Genomic DNA, 20,890 nt, shown 5'->3' on the forward strand with positions numbered 1-20,890 from the left:
AGACTCTTGTCAAAAGCAACTTTAGTGCTTGTTAAAACTAAGAGCTTCCACAATGAAATCCCCTTAATGGTTTATGCGTTTCACCATCACTGATTCTGGATGGAAAAACTGGATTAGCTAAGAAGTCTGTTCAAGCCTGAAGCTCTGCTGCAAACTGGAGGTGTTTCTACACTGAACAGCGGGCAGGTTCCAAACTATGATCCTGGTTTCGTTCCATCAAACTACAAGATCCCAACAGAAAGCTGGCTCTGAGATGGTGTCATTACGCATGAGTGTGAAGAGCCCGCTTTTTAAAGTAAAAATCCTCTGATATAAATAAAATCATCCTCTAAATCTTGGGTAGTATCTTCTTTCATAAAGCCCACCAATTGCAGAATAACACAATGCTGAAATAATTAAAAACAAAGCTCTCATCCCAAACATCCTTTCAGTCTGATCCCCATTTCTAAGCAGAACTACTGTGCTAGCAGACCTTTATAAACATGGCTAATTTTGAAAAGCTGGTTATGCAACATAAATCAAATCATAAATCTTCAATGTTTTAAGCTACATTCAGTTCAGTCAAGAATTTAGAGTGCCACAAATAATCTAGAACTTTGTTTTAGCAATTCCCGTAATATTTTCAACTTCAAAAGCAAGAGACAATCATCATAAATTTCCATTTATTAAACTTCTAAGAAAGCAATACTGTATGCGATTTCTATCACCTTAGCGTTTCAAGGGCAACCTGTGAAATGGGGAGGGGCCAGCACCTACTTTGTGGCGGTTTCAGGGGTTCTAGGGAATAAAATGGTTGTCTTAAGCCGTTGCCAAACTTAAGGCATGCATTTTGCCCCTTACTCCCCTGCTTTCCCCAAAATGCAAAGAAAACCACCCACGCAGAAGGCTTTGGGGTTGCAAAGAAATGCTGATGGGCCATCCATAGCCTTGGCTGCACTTTTTGCACCTTTTAAGAGCTCAAGAAGTTTCTCTGCACATCACCCGAGTAATCCTAACATCAGTCTTCTTTTGAAGTCCCCCAAGTATCAGATGGGTCACACTCCTGGGCTTGCTCAAGGACCGTAACCGAGATCAAACAGTTCTGACCTTAAACCAGGACTGTCTAACTTGTGACTACAATAATTCTATCAGCTGTCTGTACTAGCTTTCAGAATGTCCTACCTGCATCAGAAGCGTAGAGAGTAAGATGATGAAATGCTGCTGGTACTACGAAGAAAGCAGTTGATGGGATTTTGCAAAGCAAGTGAGGGGAGATGGGGCAGAAAGTCCCAGCGTGGAAACTCTGGCGAGCGTGAAGGGATTTTGAGAGCTTTACTCTCTTCCAATTCTTTCTCCCAGTTTAGCACTCCCTTCAGCCGATCCAGAGCGGCTGTAGTTGCTAGGGCAACCACCCAGGTGTAACAGATATTTCACCCAATATCCCTCCCTTTCCCTGCAGTAGGAAAGAATGCTAGGATGGAAATATGGCATGAGGAGATCCGATATGGGCCCAGAGGTTAGATTTAGTAAGAAAGAAAGAAACTGGGTACTGTATTAAGATCTGACTGGTGTCCTCAAGACACTCACGTATATTAAAAACAACAAGAACAACAAACCCAATCTCTCAAGGACAACAGACTATACTAGCTTCTTTCTAAGAGTTTTTTGGTTTGTTTCATTTTTTAAAAAAAGTTGCCTTTCAGGGGCATTCAACTGCAGACAGAAATTCTTCTGTCAGTTGGTACCGATGGGTTCCTGGAATGGCCAGCAGATCAGCAGTAACGTGAGTCCTGCATTCTGTAACTCTTCCTGCCAACCTCCATTACAACAACTCTCGCCAAAGCCTAAAAAGTTACTTTGTGCTTTATGGGCCTTCCTCAACGGCTGTCAGAACAACCCCAGAGGCTTTTGGATGCCTTCTACAAAAATGAAATCCACGCAGGATCTCGTCAAAGTTATACTCCCTTCTTGTTTAAAAAGGCGTTTGCAAAGAGAAGGAAATCGGTGGAAAAATAAAGAAGAGAATCCGGTTTTGGAACCCCTCTGGCGTAGCTTACTTCCAGGCAGCGAAGTACATTCCAACTACCTGAAGTAGTTCGAGTGCGCTTTGAAAAGACGTAACTAAAATTCCAGCCTCGCTTTCTCCAGGAGGGTGTCCTGGAGAAGAGATGACCACGTCTCCCACCCCGCTTAGCCAGCACAGCCCTCAGGAGAGCACCAGGTTTGGGGAAGAGCATGTCCCTAAGGCCTCTTCTCCTCCCTCGAAAGTGGACCCGTCCACCCGCTCCTTTAGAAGAAAGATGCCGACCAGAAAACAAATATCCCTTTACCTCACTGGGTCTCTTCGGCTGCTTTCAGCAACAACCGAATGGAGGCAAATTCAGATCTTGAACCACCTCAGACCTGCAGTCAAACTGTAATGAACGGGGGGGTGGAGGGGAGAAGAAACACAACACCTACACCACCACAAATTGTTTCTGCCAAGTTGACCACCCACAGCCACGTACCTGGGTCACACTTACCTGGCCGTTTTCCCTCCTCCATCCCGGGGCTCTGAAAAAAGGTGATTAGATACACCATGCATAACAAGTCATCAGCAAAGATAATCTTGAAGTAAGTAGAAAGGCTGTTTCATTGATTCGTCCGGTCTTACCTCTCGTCCAGCTGTTCTAGCCGGCTCTTCACGGTGTGGGCGTTGTTCTCCTTGGTGATCTTCTGGAGGAGGTAGAATGTCTGCTGGAACATCCGCAGTAAGTACTCTTCAAATTCCACAGGCACGCAGTTCTTTGACATAAGTTCGTTGATGCAAGACATGGCCAGCACGCCGAGCTGCCCCCGTTCATGGCTCAAGACAGCGTTCTGGCTGCTGCCATTGATGGAGGACATCTTCCTGACTCGGGTGTCGCAGCCGAAGCGGGCAAAGTGGAATATGGTGGTGAGGAGGGAAGGGGTGATGCTGGTAGACAAAGGGATCCAGCTGAAGAGATGGGCTAGGCACTCCAAGGCCAGGGAACAAACATACTCGCTCTCCGTGTCAAGGACAGGGATCGGCTGGTTCAGTAATTTGGCGGCACTGGGACTCTGCAGCAAGCTACTCAAAAGGTCACCTGTAAAGGGAAAAACACACATGTACAAGTAAGTCCAGCCATGCTAAGGCTTAATTACAGTATACCTGATTTTTATTCCAGAAGCCTAGCGGAATAGATAGGAAATCCTGCTGAGTTGTTCTTGAACTAATCCTAAGAGTTTGTTCACTGAGAAGAGGACCTTTGGGGATGCCGGCTTAATCATCACCCACCTCATGTTCCTGAAGTGAACTTCTTGTCTCCCCTAATTAAAACAGTACCAGATGGGAGCACTTTTTATGAATTTACAGCCTGTGCTGGCTTCCACATTAGGAGCACAGCAATTTGTGCTAATGAGATAGCGTGCCTTTGCAATACCTTAGGATGGCTTCAATTAATGTGAATTACTGTATGCTGGCTCATGCTTAGCCTGATGAATGCTCTGTTTGACAGGAAAGAGGCCAATCAGCGGATGCCACTGGAAGGTTTCCTCTGGCATAGCCAGCAAACGCAGTGTGACTCCCTAACCCATAAGGGCCAGAAGCCCTGGGACACACAGGAGGAATCCGCCACAAGGTTCCTATACAGCCACTGTCATCCCTCCAGAAACAAGGCAAGGGTGCAGTTCATGCCATCAAAAGATGGTGCACCACAGTTCCCATACAGCTTGGATGTATTTATTTATTTTTTATTTATTTTCTATCCCACCATTATTATTTTTGTAAGTAACTCAAGGAGGTGAACATACCTAATATTCCTTCCTCCTCCTAGTTTCCCCATGACAACAGCCCTGTGAGCTGAGTTGGGCTGAGAGAGGGACTGGCCCAAGGTTGCCCAGCCGGCTTTCATGCCTAAGGCAGGACTAGAACTCTCCTACCATGCCTGATTGGCTCTTGGGCCAAGAGAGGGGGACCAGCCCAAGGTCACCCAGCCGGCTTTCGTGCCTAAGGCAGGACTAGAACTCTCCTACCACGCCTGATTGGCTCTTGGGCCAAGAGAGAGGGACCGGCCCAAGGTCACCCAGCTGGCTTTCGTGCCTAAGGCGGGAGTAGAACTCTCCTACCACGCCTGATTGGCTCTTGGGCCGAGAGAGGGGGACCAGCCCAAGGCCACCCAGCCGGCTTTCGTGCCTAAGGCAGAACTAGAACTCTCCTACCACACCTGATTGGCTCTTGGGCCAAGAGAGAGGGACCGGCCCAAGGTCACCCAGCCGGCTTTCCTGCCTGAGGCAGGACTAGAACTCTCCTACCACGCCTGATTGGCTCTTGGGCCGAGAGAGGGGGACCGGCCCAAGGTCACCCAGCCGGCTTTCGTGCCTGAGGCAGGACTAGAACTCTCCTACCACGCCTGATTGGCTCTTGGGCCGAGAGAGGGGGACCGGCCCAAGGTCACCCAGCCGGCTTTCGTGCCTAAGGCGGGACTAGAACTCTCCTACCACGCCTGATTGGCTCTTGGGCCGAGAGAGAGGGACCGGCCCAAGGTCACCCAGCCGGCTTTCGTGCCTAAGGCGGGACTAGAACTCTCCTACCACGCCTGATTGGCTCTTGGGCCGAGAGAGAGGGACCGGCCCAAGGTCACCCAGCCGGCTTTCGTGCCTAAGGCGGGACTAGAACTCTCCTACCACGCCTGATTGGCTCTTGGGCCGAGAGAGAGGGACCGGCCCAAGGTCACCCAGCCGGCTTTCGTGCCTAAGGCGGGACTAGAACTCTCCTACCACGCCTGATTGGCTCTTGGGCCGAGAGAGAGGGACCGGCCCAAGGTCACCCAGCCGGCTTTCGTGCCTAAGGCGGGACTAGAACTCTCCTACCACGCCTGATTGGCTCTTGGGCCGAGAGAGAGGGACCGGCCCAAGGTCACCCAGCCGGCTTTCGTGCCTAAGGCGGGACTAGAACTCTCCTACCACGCCTGATTGGCTCTTGGGCCGAGAGAGAGGGACCGGCCCAAGGTCACCCAGCTGGCTTTCACGCCAGGACTAGAACTCTCAGTCTCTCGGTTTCTAGCCTGTTGCTTTAACCACTAGACCAAACTGGTTTTATTTTACAGAAACCATCTTGTCTTCCTTCCCTAGTCCTAGACATGGACTTTACCCCCAAGGCGCAGGCATCGCTAAGAATTCAGACACTGAACAGAATGAGAAACAAGGCTGACTCAAGATTTTACCACTTTCTCTGGATGTTGGAGATGGAGGGGGTGTGGCAGCGGTAACACTGTATTTATCCCAGATGCTTTCCAAAATACCTATCATGAAAGAAGAGCACAGTCTCAGGCAGCTGCAAATCCATTCTCATATTCAGCGTTAAGCCTCAGTTACAAGCCCGTTATTCCAAGCATGTCAGTGGAACTCAAGTCATCTGAGAAGACTTTTAACCTCAGGGGTTATGACTTGGGCTGCAGTTTGAAGCAGGTTCTGTTTATCAGGGTCTCTTTGCCGTTCAGTCAAGATTAGGTTCTTGACAGTATCTTTGAAGGAAGCACCCGATATGAATGCTGAAGGAGAACACTGATAGCACCTCTTTCTCAGCAGAAAAAAACTGCAGGACGTCTTAAGAGATAGCAAGATTTCCAGAAGCAAAACTGATGATTAACAGGGCTATTTTGGTGACAAATAGGAGGTTTCAGACTTTAATGAGAGGACTGTTTAAAAAAAAATGCATCTATTTGTACTCTCCTGAGGTCCCAACACTGTTTTTGTTACAGAAAAAAAAAGGAAAAGAATACTGTAGGGTGGGGAAACATAACAGAGGCATTTAAAATAACGTATGGCGTGGAAAAGTGGCTAGAAACTAGTCTTCTTTTTCAGTATTAGAATTCAAGGTCATCCAGTGAAACTGCAATTAAAACAAAGAAGCAGTTCCTTACACTTTGTGTAGTTAGACCAGGGTTTCTCAAGCAGGGCTCGGTGACACCCTCGGGTTCCGAGAGAGGTCCCTAGGGGTTCCCTGGGAGATCACGATTTATTTAAATAACTGTTTCAAATTTGGGCAGCTTCATGTTAAAGAGGTAAGTTTCATTCTTTATTTTTAGTTTAAGAACACTGTTAGTGCATGTAGGCAGGCCTACCCGTGAAACGGATAGAATAATTTGGTAACTTCTGGCCTCTATTTGAGCTTGAATGTGCAGGGGTTCCCTGAGGCCTGAAAAATATTTCAAGGGTTCCTCCAGGGTCAGAAGGTGGAGAAAGGCTGAGTTAGACTAAGCAACTCAGAATGGCTGATATCTGAAACCACCAGCACCAAGGCAAGCTCGTGGTGCCTCTCAAAACGCTCAGAAGTGCCGTTCCAGGAAAGAACTTCACCGACTGTCTCCCTGACCAGCCCTTCCTCTGTTACACTCTACTACTGGCTACCGTGAGCTAAAAAGCTAACGCTCTGCACCAAAATGGGTCTGGATCATAAATAGAGTCAAACCCTGCTAACGTTCCAGAGTGCCCAGAATTAAAGGATGCTCAGACACCCATTTAAAGGGAATGTTGCCAGCTCCCCTTGCCAGCCACCTCTTCCAATACAACTTGGGTTTTCCCATCTCACTAACCTGTGAGAAGCCCAAGGACGTTCTGAACCTGATCCAGGAGCAGTTTCCGCAGCTCCTCTTTCCGCGCGATGCTGAGGTCCTCCCGTGGGCAGGCCAGCTCCTCAGACGTTGTCTTCAGCATGATCAGCCCAAGAGGAGTTGTCACTGGGGACTGGATCAACTGTTAAGAGAACATATTTTTAGCATGAACCGCTTTCTCCCCTCTCTCTCTCAATCAATCATTTTTTTTTTGGAAAGCTAACTGCAGAGTCCTAAAAGGAGGCAACGTATTTAGCACAGAGAGCCAGTTTGGTGTACAGGTAATACTTACAGTAATTGGGACTGGGATTTCTGTCACTAAGCAATGCAGTCGTAAAGTGTGACATCACATGGCTGCATCACTTAGCGATGGCAATCCCCAATGCTGTCATTAAGCAAGGATCATGAGTCATTAAGTGAATCCCAGATGGCTTGCAAACAGGCTGGCAGGCAAGGCACAGCGCAAGCACAGGAGGGCCAGGGGTGGCTGCTGCCGGGTGTGGGCGGGTGGGAGGGACTTACAGGAACAACTTGTGACCTTCCCTGCCAGCTTCCCCATTGCCTTTGCTTGTGGGAAGCTGGCAGGGAAGGTCGCAAATGGCAATCACGTGACCACAGGGCGCCACAACCGTCTAAGTGTGAGCTGGTTGCCAAGTATCCAGATTGCAATCACATGACTGTAGGGGGCGCTGGGACGGCCAGAACTTCAAGAACCGGTCGTAAATCTCCTTTTTCAGTGCCATCGTAACTTCCAACAGTCGCTGAATGAATGGCCAGCAAGCGAGGATTACCTGTAGTGGTTAAGGCATCAGGCTAGGAACGGGGAGACTGAGTTCTAGTCCTGCCTTAGGCACGAAGCCAGCTGGGTGACCTTGGGCCAGGCACTCTCTCTCAGCCCTAGGAAGCAGGCAATGGCAAACCACTTCTGAAATTTTGCCAAGAAAACTGCAGGGACTTGTCCAGGCAGTTGCCAGGAGCCAACACTAACTTGAAGGCACTAGCATTAAGAATGGACAATACTTAAGATGACTTTGGTTCTGAACAATGAAGAGTTAACTTTTAATCTTACCTGTAAAATATTTGTGAAGAAGTCATGATAAAACATAGGCCAGTCTTGCCGGCCAATATCCACAATGACCTTACAAAGTTTATTTCGGATGAAGTAAGGCAAAGTTTTATGGTGAGCTAAAAGTAGTTTGGGCAGACAACTGCGGATCTCTGTTTTATCCTGAGATGGGACCCCAAGCCACATCTTGTTAATCAGGTTCTGAAACAGACACACATTGTTATGAACCAGACTCAGGAACTTTTGAAAAATGACCTTTGCTTAAGTCTACTGTTAAGATGCAATGGTCAAGATATTAAACATAGATGTTAAAACATTAAAAATACCAATTCTAGAAAGATATACTACTTGGAAATCTGCTTTTGTATATTTACTAATTGAATTCACTGGTAAAATATTTATTTACAATTAAGAGGTGGGTTCTCACTCATAGAAGGAACTATAGCTCTACTAATTAACCTGATGCCAATACTGGGATTGCAGGAGAATAGAGAAATAGGCAACTGTGGAGATTAATTTAATCTCATTTTGAAAAAATCTAACAATACCTATCTCAGAATCATATATGAAAACAGAAAATACTTTCTCCCCAATACATAACCATAACAGAGCTTGATACTAGCTTCTTTTAAAATTAATGACCACTTTATATGCTTCATTTTATAGCTCTCATCACGCACACAAAAAAATTCAAGCCTCTGCTTTCCTCCTGAGCTGTTTTCCATTGAAACAGACTGAACAATCAGTCCTGAACCGGATCCTCGACTCACAAACAAGCAATTACAAATGGCTCCATTATCCCTGGGATAATTTACCCATTTAAGAACCACTGATTTTATCCCTACATTACTTGTACCCAGGTCCACCCAAAGCAAAAAAGGACTCCCAGAGAGCAAGAGGGGTCCAACCATACGGCTGGACAGTGCTGAGGATAAAAGATTCCCCCCCACCTTACAGCAAAAGTACTGCAACTAAATTCATACCACCTGTCCTATGATTTACCTCAGACGGGAAATGAACCAGATCAAAGTGAATGATCACAACCAAGGATTGATTCACTGAAACCAAAGTCCAGTAAGAGTCCATTTTGAGCATGGTTATCCTTGTCTGGTATCTCACCTCAAACACCGTTAAACTGTACATCATGACATAGTCATTTCTCGTGCTGGACAGGAAATAGAGGCAGAATCTCCAGGCACCGACCTGCTGAGCAAAGTTATTCAGGAGCTCTTCTGAATAGATAAAGTAGAATAAAATAAAACGTGCATTAGAATTCAGAACAAGAGGAGGGGCTGCACAGGAGAAAGCCATTTCTATATCCCTCTGTTTTACGAGAAAAGCCAGAAGGGCTTTTTATATCATTACCCACATTTAAGTTACTATCGATCAGAGATTCTAAAAACTACAGCCAAAGACCACTGAGCTTAGAAAAAGAATGACTGATGTAACCCTAACCACAGGACAAACTTATTTTTAACCTGCTGTTGTTGAACTCTTAAAAACTCGCTTTTCATTTGATCTTGTTGAACCACTGGGCTAAAAAGCCTTGGTTGATCTAAGGTCGGTTCCCCAGAGCGTGGTTGTTTTCAATTTACTTTTAGCCCACTCCTGCTCCAAATAACAATTACTCATCAAAAGGAACCGAGAGAATAACAACAGCCTCTCGTTACAGTTCATAACCCACTTCCATCAACCTTCTACCTGGTGACTGCCCCCAAATAATTGCCATGTAACTAATCTATGCTCTCTGGCACAGAAAGTCCTTTCAAACAGTCTGTCACTGGCTGGCAGAGGACCGCAGCCATGGGGATTATTGCATTAAAAAAATGCAATGCTGCAAAAAATGTGGAATATTTTGGAAGTGTGCACTTGAATTGGTGCACTCAAGGGGGCTTATAGGAGTAGGTATGAAAACTAAACGAAGTTGCATTAACTCTGAAATTTGGGGCAGGATTTGGAGACAATGGGACAACAGTAAGCTTACCAATTTCACGCTTCCTCTCGTTCGTAGTGCAGTTGTGGAAAAACTCCGTCATTAGGCTCTCCAAGGCTCGGAGTGAGGCTTCTTCTGATGCCTGCCAAAGACATTTTAAGAGAAATATTCACACTTGGAATGCTTGCAAAATGCAGACTTATATCGTCGCAGAAATCTTTTATGCATCGCTACTGGTTGTCTCGGCTCCACGTCCACCTATACCTCTATCTGGCTCCACCGTCTTCTTCAATCCTAATATTGCCTCCCTCCATGTCCCCAAGCTTTTGAGCAACGATACTCAGAGTATACCTGCTGGAGTTTATATGGCAAGCACATCCAGACACTCTTTGCAGATCATTCATACATTCTGAGGCAGACCATGAATGTGTCTGAAACTGAATCAAAGTTCCTTAAGACATACAAATGAAGCCAGGATTTACTGATCAGAACTGGGTACATCTGAATAAAGAAGGGCATGAAAAATGGCACACAACGGTAAAGTGACATAGCCACCCTAACTGGATTTAAGGTAGTTGAACATCAGAACAACAAACTGTTTTTCCAAATGCCATTTGGTAAACAGAGGTTACATTTTCAACATTTCATGGATTCATTTTACATTAGCAAAGTGAAAATATACTCAACATTGAAAAAAACATAGGCTTCCTCAACCTTGTGGCCTATAGTTGTTTTGGACTGTATTTATTTATTGCATTCTTACAGTCTTCTAACAGTTTACATCTGAACGACACAAAAACAAAACAATGTCATAAATCCGTAGTATCAGGCCGGAATTGTGTAATACCCAACTAGCATCTGTGACAAGAGTTGAAGCTTATTGTAATTAGAAGCTCCAATCTGAGTAAGGCTGCTTCAGCTTTAGAAACATACAGGAATACTAACTGAGTCCATCTGTTGGGTTTCCCCAATTTCCATAGGGTAGATGTTATGTCAATTCTCCTACCTTTATCAGGACCATTTGCATGCACATTATTTAGGAAAAACTGAATTTAGGCTGGATTGCTCATTGCAACCTGTATCTTAGCAACAGACTACTGAATTTTCATCTTTTCATCATAGTTTTAAAATAGAAGGCCCTTCCCATAAGACTATCTATTCAGAGATCATTCCAGGTATGGAAAGAATGGAAAACTGTCAAACCAGCCAGCATTTTAGGTTCAAATTTAAGTTCTCCTTTGCAGAAAACTATTCTTTGACAACTTACCTTTTAAAGAGAAAAACAGGCTGGCCTTACTTTTTTATCATGCTTTTTGCAGTTCTCTCCAATGCTTTGCACATTATCACATAGTCATTATTACTGAGAATATTCTTCTTCTTTTCTGGGTTCTAGCTCAACTTGAATGTTTGGACCAGATATTCTGGTCCTCCACTTTACAGTGGAAAACAGGGTAAAATCAGAGGTAAAATAAAGAATGGTGATGTTGCCATGTCCATTACAGCAACAGATTAAAAACACTTTTAAGTTGCCTTCTGAATATTTGGTCCTTGCAGATACAGCACTAGCCAATTTGGGCCTTTCTGGCTTAGCTGACTAATGAGATTGTACCACTTCTATCACCTTTTCTTATGTACAAAACAAGAAGCTGTGTCCAGCTGCAATCTTGCCGAGGAGGGATGATTTGCCAGGCCAACAATAATACCCCAGCATTTCTCTTTCATTTGCAGAATAACACTTCTTATGCATATGCCACAATGCTGCCAAACCCACGTGTGTTGAAATATTAAGTAATACTGCTACAGCCTAATCTATATCTCATGTATGAGGTCAAATGTTTACAAAACACAAGAACTGCCCTGCTGGATCAGGGGCTGGGTCAGGCCCCTTTGTCTAGAATTTTGCTTCACAGGATAGCCAAACAGATTTTCTGAGTGCCTGCAAGCAGGAGATGGAGTTCCAGACCTCTGCCACCACTGTTCCCCTGCAACCACTATCTGGAAACATAATGCCTTCAACCAGGACAACATTCTGAATCTTCAAGACCAAGACCTTTGACAGACCTGTCCTCCATCAATTTACTTAATACTCTTTGCAGACAACTGATAACATATGTAATACACACAGTGCACAAGGATCTTTGAAAAAGAAATGCAAAAATGATCCCCATATGTACGCTTCTTTTAAATCAGCATTTATGATTTTCCTCTTCTCCTAAAACTTCATGAAGGATTAGGCAGTTATACATTAATATCCTTGCCTGCAAACTGTTTAAAAGTGTTTGGGGGATACAGTACAATACCATAAACTGCCCAGAGTCCTTCCGGTGGGAGGAGAGGGGCGGTGACAAATCTGATAGATAGATAAATAAATAAAATTTTGATTTATGCTGATAATGCTTTTTAGAATGAAAAATACACTAGGTTTTCTATATTTGTACAGCTACACAGTATTTTAAAACCTGTCTATTTCTTCCAATTGACTAAGGGATTCAAACTTCTTCCGTCCAAGCATGTGCTTGGAAAGAGGATATTTTTAAAAGTTGTACTGTGATGATTTTCCAAGTCAACGCAAGCTGTTATCCTTACCAACTCCAATTAGCGGCTCAGAACAGCAAGAATTGACTGCAAGGATAGCTTTGATTATAAGAATAGTTTTGATGTAAGAGGGTAAATCTAACCCAATGTTTAATTCCACAGGGGTTTAAAACCAAGAGAAACAAATTAATGCTGATGCTGGTAAGCAAAATTCAAAGCCCACTAAGTACTGGTGGCAATGCTAGAAATTTATTTACTCAGGCTTTTTACAATAACAATTGGGATGGTGTGCGTCTCATCTAGTCATCATCTCCAATCCTGCAAGGCAGCTTTGGCTGAGAAACAGTAACTCAACCATTTAGCAAGCTTGTGATCCAAATGGGAATCTGACCACTCGTCTCCTTAATTTAAACCCATCAGACTCATTATATTATCACAACCCTCCAAATGGAAGTAGCTCTTCCTATCCCACCAAAAATGTTTCTACAGTCTGAAAAAATTCCACAGCCATCTCTTGTTTTGCTATACTTCCTTCATAATCAGGTGAAATGTTCAGCAATGGATTCACAAGTCTTGCTGACCTGGAATTTAAACACACTTCAAGAATTTCTGCAAACGCAGGATTATACTGTTAGACGTTTCAGAAAGTTAAGATTTTTTTTCCTGAGTCCAGCGGGGGGAGAGGGGACCTCTTAGAATGTCTATTTTATTTCTATAAGGTAATCATTTACTGCGTTATCTAATCACCCTCACCACCCCATGCTATAATCTTTTCCTAGCCCTGAGTAACTTTTACAGCACCTTTCAGGGCAGAATACTTCTCAACTCCTATTTAAATTCAAACCGATATAATTGAAAGCAACCCAGCAATCTACATGAACAAAGCTGAACTTCTGCCTAAATCCAAGATTCTGTTCATTCCACCTGTTAGATTTCCACCTTGAGCCGTGACAAAAAAAACCGAAAAAAAAAACCTGGAAGCTTCACAAACATCCGAGTCCTCCTAGTTTACTCTTTTGGCTTAAACATAAATTTAGTGGTTTGAATCAGGTATCGCTGAACAAGATTGCATGAATTTATGACACACTTTGATAAAAAGAGCATTTAAAGTGTTGAACAAAGGCAGACTGATAACCCAACAGTAAGCACAACCAACATATTCTGTTCCTGTTTTCAACCCAGTATAAGAAACTTCCTTCTCAACCAACAGAATGAAGATCCATTTTAAAGAGACGGAAATCTCCTCTGCAAAAATCAGAACTCATTTTCAAAATAATGTTGTGTACAACATTTACAAAAACAAGGTAAGTAATAGGATGGCCTTACAGGCTAACATTAAATAGAACTATTCAGGGAGAAGGAAACTGCCCTTCATCTGTCTTCAGCACATTTTTAGCCCTTTTTGCAACAGGTTTCCCTTCATCTTTCCTCAAGGAGGTTATTATTGGAAGATAAATTAATAAACAAATACTTGTGGTTCGTAATGTGGTTCCTAGGTTTATATGTAGTAACAGCTTGGAACACAGCAGAAACAAACAAGAACAAAGCATTTTTCAGGTTTTGATCGAGCAGGATATAGATGAGGCTTGCTTATAGATGGGTGTCTCAGAGCTAGGCACTACAGCTACGAAAATCTCTCTCTGAAAGCGGTGGCTGTGGTTGTTACTATTACTTTATCCCACCTTTCAGACAGGAGCTCAAGGCAGTACGTATATATTTGTCTAATCCTGATGACTAAGGGGAGAAGAGCTCCAGAGAAGGATCCAAGAATCTTAGCATATGTGTGGTTCATCTGGGAAGAATTTAGGCTCATTAAGCTGACTTCTCAGCTTCACAACAAAATGAAGAATATACCAAGGTTTGACAATTATCCTACTTAGGCGCTAACAGGATGCAAATTATGCTTAGCTTTGGCAAGGAAGCTGCATGCTCTCTAAGTATGCTTTTGGGACACTGTAGCAGTCAGATCATATATATCAAAGTTTTTTTTAAAAAAAAGGATCGTAAGTAGATCCAACTCACTGTGTCTGCTGCTGAAAAAAGTGCTAAAGCCAGTCTGACCAGGTTTTAAAAGATTTGAGGAATCAGGTTTCTCAGACGTACAGGCAGGGATACGATCCATATCACAGCTCATTAGTTGTGAGATGGGAGCTTTAACATTCACTCAAATATTCCAGGTCAAGTTCTTAATCGAAAATCGCACTAAGAAAATACAAACTGGAGATTTCTCCATGTTGTTGGCATTTTTGTTTTTCTTTAATTATTTCTGGTAAATGCAGTGCCTCTAACAGATAGATTATTCAGTGACATAAGAGCAAAAATATTCAACTGCATCATGGACTCACAATTTTCTCCATAGTCAGTTGTGATCTCAGATGTGTCAACATCAACAGGAAATGTCGTGAGGCTTAAGAAAGGGACAATACATTTGTTACCTGGATGAGAGAAGAACACAATGCTGCCAGAGACAAGTGGAAGACCGAAAACAAGGAATTCGGACAAACTGGAGTCTTTGAAAAAGTTCAGCCACAAAAATGAAAAAGATTGAAATAACATGCCAGTAGCCCTAGAAGAACGACATAACGAGCTTGCAATTAAAAAAAAAAAAAAAACAGCTCCCTGATTATACACATCACACAAAAATACCCTCATGGAGTTTGGTCAGACTGAAATTGGCTTCTTCCATTATTTTTATCCACTATTTTTTCCTACAAATGTATATTTATGGAAGTGGTCAGTATATGTGGTACGCTGCAGTACTTGTAGACAGTTGGAGAACAGAGTCAGTGAGTGCATCGTTAGACATGATTCTTTACCAAGGCCTAGTTTGAATGTGCGGGCAGAAAATCTTTCCTCCTCCGGTTTGAGGGAAAGCTAATCAAATGTAATCCATGATTTAGCACCACAAGTACAGGGAAGAAACATGGCTTGGGAGAGAAACAAAACAAGGATTTAGTTTTAGATTAGCAGATTTCTGGCTTGTCATTGCATACACAGCAATAAAGCAACACTAGTACATGAGGCTGAACTTCCTTACGGGCTTATTTTGGCTCAAGCGTCACTTTGTGAATTGGCCTAAAGAGGCACCAGAGACACATCTCCCTGCTTTGCAAGTTTCTTCCCAATTCTGCATCCCCGAAGATATAAGGCGCACATTCCAATGACCAGTGCATAGCCCTGATGTTAGCATCTGGCCCCATGGGAAGCAGCAAATCACACATCTACCTTATGGCAGGACATGATTCTTGTCATCATATGAGCTCCTACGTCCTGCAGCCATCCTCTTACAGACCTTCGTCTTCTCCACTGAGAGAAGCTGCCAGAGACAGGGCTGTGGATCTTCTCCGTCCTAAGGATCCAGAGTAGTGGGTCTTCATTTTGTCACTTTCAAAATGACTTTGAAAACAATGTTACTTTAGCAGCTATTTAACCCCACGGGGGCCTGGATTTATTCATTCTGCCTCCTCCTCTGTTGTATTTATGGCCTTCATAACGGCTGTATTGTTTGACTGTATTTTATTTTGCTTCGTACTTAGCTTCCATTTCATAAGAGATAAATTGCACAAATAAATAAGCTACTACAAGCTACCTTAAACTGGCATCTGCTTAGAAACATGGGGATAAATTAAAAAAATAACCTTTATACATGTAAGCCCAGAAATATTACCAGGCCCCAAGCTTTGGCTAGTCCGCTAAGGGCTGCCCCTCCTCCACCAGTTGTTCCCCCCCCCCCCAATATTGGGCTTCTGTCCTTTGGCCTATAGCCCATCTGCTCCTTACTCTGTCTGGCTTAAAAAAAACAACTATGAATGACTAACAGATGGTTAGCAACACGAAGCTGAAATAAAGCTTTAAATGCAAAGTAAAAGAAAAAAAAGGATTAAATCTTTAGAAGCTGGCATCCCATAGAGGCTATAACACTTCTTTCTGAACCTGGAAATCTCCAGTTCCAGTTTCAGCTCTGCCATAACCTCATTAAAATGGCTTCTCACTATTAACTTGGCTCATTTGTCTTTTCCCCATCTGCAAGGTGAAGGTAACAGTCCCGACCCATCCAGAGACAATATGGCAGCGCGGGACTGAAGTTCTGCTGAGAAACTTGCCATCTCCCAGCTGAACTTCACAAGACTGTTAGGATCAAAGGTATACCACCCTGAGCTTTATCAAGAAATTATTAAAAGCATTACAGCACTTTGCTCGGGGCTATGTAGCTGCTGTGGTACCAATATTCCATCGTCCCACCTGCCATGCCAAGTATTCCACCCTTCTCAAAGAATCCCACATCCCCTATTTGAGGCTCCACAACTTTGAACTGGAGGCATCTGTTAGACCTGTTGGCATAACCCTCATCCCTCTTGCTTCTCAGGAATTTGTCCTTGTCCTGCTTTTTTTTCAAAAGCAATAGGCCCCAACTATCCTTTCTAGTTTGGGGAAGGAACTAAACAGAGCACAGAAACACAGCTAGGGATGTTTCGAGAGAGACCCTGCTTCTCAGATATGGAGCCCTAATCACACCGTTTTGATTGATCAGCACGGCCAGTCGAATTTACAGACCCCCAGATATAGTCTTCATAGAATCGTAAGATTACAAGGGATCTTGGAAGACTCCTAATCCAACTTGCTGCTCAGGGCAGAAATCCTCATATCGCCCCAGACCAATGGTCGTCCAACCTTTTCTTGAAAACCTCCAGTGATGGAATACCCACATTTCTAGAAGGCAAGCTGTTCCGTTGCTCAATGGTTCTCACAGTCAAGAAATCCCTCCTTATTCTGAGTTTGGATCAACCTCTGGTAAGCTTCTGCCCGCTGATTTTTCCCTTCCACCTTTTTCTTTTCAGGTCAAAGATACCTAGCGTAGTTCAGTGAGGAACGATTACCTCCCGTGTCCTCAACAATATTTTATTTTATTTATTTATAAATGTATTCACTGCCCATCTCCACCTCATGGGGGACTCTGGGCAGTTTACAATAAAATTTTTATTGTAATATATCTTTATTGATGCAGCGCAAAATTGCACTGGCTCTTTCGGAAGCCGCAGCACACCACTAGCTCATGCTCACTCTGTGGTCTATCAGAATAGCCAGGTCCTCCTCATGAGATCTACTGCCAAGCCAGGTTCATTGAGAGAGAGGAAGGTTTTTCACTATTGTCTGAGTTCTGAGTATCTGTCTTTATTGGGGGGGAAATCTCTTGTCAGATAAATGATCAAACTAGTACTATTTTTCGGTAGCCGTAGAATTAAACCAAACAAACAGCATGATCCCCTTCTACCTTCCAACATAAAGAAATGAACCAAGAGAATGAATGTGTATGACTCAAATTCTGCAAAGGAACAGGAAATGCAGTGGCAATCAAGAATTTTAAATATTAGATTGATACAAGAATGCAACCGGTAAGCTTCTGTGTGGTTGAAAAAAAGAAAACTAAATGAAGCCACTTACAATTTTAAGAAAAAGCGAAGTATAAAGATTGAAAAAGCAATGTTACTTGACCACTCAGAGGCATCTATACAATTGTAGCCAAATTATTAAAATGTAAAACATTTCCTCAGCACTGTTAGAAGATGACTTAATGTCTCTCCTATTATTGCTAATTCTACATCCACGCCTTTGTGAATCATTGTATCAAAATATGTACTGGGTTTTTTTTTAGCTTATCAAGGAAAAAAAATATCGGTAGAAAGACATACAAAGAAAAGATGGCCTCCTTTTGATCAAACTTGGAACTTTTTTGCCCAGGCTACAGAGCTGTGAGAATCCACACAGTTAATTGCATAGCAGGGCAGAAGTATATAAGAAAAGTACTAATTTGCACAGCAATGCACAGAGCAATAGCCCTGGGGAAAAAATAGCATTTTCTTAATGGGAGTGATGCATTCAGTTTTCAGACGATGTACAGCCGCACATCAACTTCTCTTTAGATCACCTGGAACCTCAAGCAACATTGCCATCTGGTAACTCAAGTCAGCCTTCACAATACAAAATCCCACTGATACTGATTAACTGGCAGCTGAAATATAATAAAAATGAAGACTGAAAACAACCTATTAAGGTTGTAACTGAAGTTACACTGATGTAAAAAAATCAACCTGGGAAATATTTTAAACAATCTGAAAAGATACATGCCTGATATTTATTGCCTAGCCATATTTGAAAAACAATGGTAAAATACCCAAATGTATTGCTTTTATAATGTAGCAATTGTAGAAAATATAATGTTCTGCCACTGCACAAGTACCTTAGATATTTTAAAAAGACTTTATTGGCACAAATACATAGCTCTCAATGTTAGTGAAATTCACCCTTCCTGAGTCTTGATATGGCACATGATATTTTTTCAGAGGTGGACAGGCACAGCGAATAGTAACATGGAGGTTCTTGAAACCTTTAAAGATTCCCCCCTCCCAGAAAAACATTTTGAATCCTAACTGAATTCATCTTTGACTTGGCAAGTGTTTATTTGATCTACATTTGGTAAGCAAAGCTATGAAGCAAGCCATTTTCAATGTGTGGAATTCACAGTCTAAAATTTTCAGATAGGTTAAAAAAAAAAGACCAAAAATGTTATTAAACTGAAATCCCGAGGCTCGAATTTCAGAGTACTGGATATTCTAGACTGCAGCAGTTTTACAAACGCATGCATTGGGACTTCCCCTGGAGGCCCTGCCCCACTATGAAACATCCTTTCTTAACCATGGCCAGCTCTATGACGCCAGCTGATCAGGAAGAAAATTAGCAGCCTGAGCCACAAACCCCCCATGTCCAAGTTTCTTTGTTAGCACAGTATCAGTCTCCCAATCCGTTCCTTTGATGAAGAGCCCAATTGCAGGCACGCTCAAGGCTGTTATCTAAGGATGGCATCTCTCACAGCAGTGTGACCAATTTATACTGCTCGAGCCAAATCCGTAGCAAAGCAGCGCTCATGCATCATGACTTTGGCATAGGGGAGGCTAAGATAATACCCCGTACAACCACAGGGCAGCCTGTGGCAGTCCTTTGCATTGCTGCCCCTCCATATCCCCAAATATGTGCCACGAGGATAGCAACACAGGGACGATTTACAGAGCTGCTCTAATGCAAAAAGAGAGAAAGAGACTATTATTGCAAAACATCCTCCTGACTTCTGACCCCGCACTGGAAGCCGCCCTGCTGCATTGCTTTTAAACTTACCATGGTTTGTTGGGAGGTGTCCAAGATTAGCAGGATCTCTTGGCTCTTGGGGTAGATTTTTCTTCCCCCCCAGCTCAGGTCATGGTTTCTTGGGGAGGACTTTCTTCCTCCATGAGGAAGAAATAAAAATGAAAATAAAGGCCCCACCACACTGCCTTTCCCTAGCCTGGAGGCTTCAGGAACCCATCAGACTGGAGCAGGGTGGGGGGGACAGACACTGTTAAAAAGCCCTCCACTTCGCTCAAGGTTTCATTTTAAAAGGGGGCAAGGGAAAGGGGAATTAAAGGGAAAGGGGGGTCGGCTGAGGGGCATGGGTCGAGGGGCCAATGGGGGGGAGGGTGGGGGGCAGAATGACGAGATTTCCTTGGGGGAGGGGGCTATGCTTGCAGGGGGCCACTGAAAGGGGTACCTGTCTTCTGGGGGTGGGGGCTGGCCTTGCGGGGGGCCTGCGCCTCGGAACCACCTCGCTCTCCTCGCTAGTCCCCTCCTCCTCCTCCTCCTCCTCGCAGCCCCTGCCTTGGCAACCACCCCCAACCCCGGACGGGCGCCTCCGCCTCGCCTTCTTCCTCTCCGGTGGCGGGTGGGGGAAACGGCCCCGCCCACGCCCCGCCCCCTTCGCCACCCTCCTCGGCCTCGCGCTCGCCCTCCCTTCCTCTCTGCCTGCCTGCCTGCCTTCCGGAGTCCAACCGCACCGGAAGCGACCCGCTCAGCCGGCCTCCCTACGGGCGCGCGACCGGGGCCTTGCCGGAAGTGGGCGCGGCGTGGCGAGGCGGGCGCGCGGGCGCGCCTAACGCTTGCTCGCGAGCCGAAGCCCCGCCCCCGGCCCGCCCCCGCCTTTCTTTCCCTCTCACTCCTGGCCGACCTGGCTGAGAAATTAACCCTTCCTGACCAGCTTCCCGGGAAGGCCCTTTGAAGGAGGTCACCGTAGGCATGCGCAGTGGGGTCTTCGAATTTTCCCGCCAAAAGGGGCGGGGCGGGGCGGGATTTCGGCATGACCCTCAACTTAATCGAGATTTATAAGAAATAATAATACAAGAAAAATATATTTTAATAAAGTTTATTGAAATAAAATGAAATGTTTTATTATTCAAATAAGTATTTATTATATTTATCATTTACTATTGTTAAATAATAGTCCCAATAATATTACGATATTATTAATTGTATATTAAAATATTATTGAGATTAAATTAGTTAATATCGTAATTAAAATATTAAATAATAGCTTATTATTAGTCTCAATATTCCAATATTATTGAATAAAGTAACTGAAATATTGAGACTAAAATTAGTTAAAATATTAAAATATTAAATAATAGCAAGTATTTGTCTCGATAATATTACGTTATTAATTAAATATCCATGAAGTCACGAAGAGTTGGAAGCGACTGAACGAATAAACAACAAAATTAAATATGAGTAATTAAAATATCAAGACTAAATCTTTTTATTAATTAAAAATTAGACTAAAAGTTAGACTTAGATCGAACGGAAAAGCGGGTGTCAACCAAATAAATAACCGTAAGGACTTCTCATTCAGGTGTACAGGTAGTCTTTGCTTAATGATCCTACTTGGGACTGTCAACTCCGTTG

At 43.7% G+C, this 20,890-nt stretch overlaps 1 protein-coding gene across 2 annotated transcripts in view; it reads right to left on the reverse strand.

Annotated features, from left to right (window-relative positions):
- The window catches only part of XPO6 (exportin 6), a 48,820-nt gene extending 29,250 nt beyond the window's left edge, over nt 1-19,570 (reverse strand). The window contains exons 1-7 of one of the 2 annotated variants that reach the window (XM_063315129.1): nt 19,298-19,570; nt 9,644-9,734; nt 8,779-8,891; nt 7,663-7,860; nt 6,576-6,735; nt 5,205-5,282; nt 2,633-3,086 (exon numbers count right to left, since the gene is read on the reverse strand). In XM_063315129.1, the coding sequence (XP_063171199.1) occupies nt 2,633-3,086; nt 5,205-5,282; nt 6,576-6,735; nt 7,663-7,860; nt 8,779-8,891; nt 9,644-9,734; nt 19,298-19,300 (1,097 nt within the window). In that variant the 5' untranslated portion in view covers nt 19,301-19,570. Of the gene's footprint in view, nt 1-2,632; nt 3,087-5,192; nt 5,283-6,575; nt 6,736-7,662; nt 7,861-8,778; nt 8,892-9,643; nt 9,735-19,297 lie in introns of both variants that reach the window. The other variant, XM_063315128.1, reaches the window with a different exon arrangement.
- Nucleotides 19,571-20,890: the final 1,320 nt, after the last annotated feature.

This window comes from Candoia aspera, chromosome 14 (assembly GCF_035149785.1).
Source record: "Candoia aspera isolate rCanAsp1 chromosome 14, rCanAsp1.hap2, whole genome shotgun sequence".
NCBI lineage: Eukaryota > Metazoa > Chordata > Lepidosauria > Squamata > Boidae > Candoia > Candoia aspera.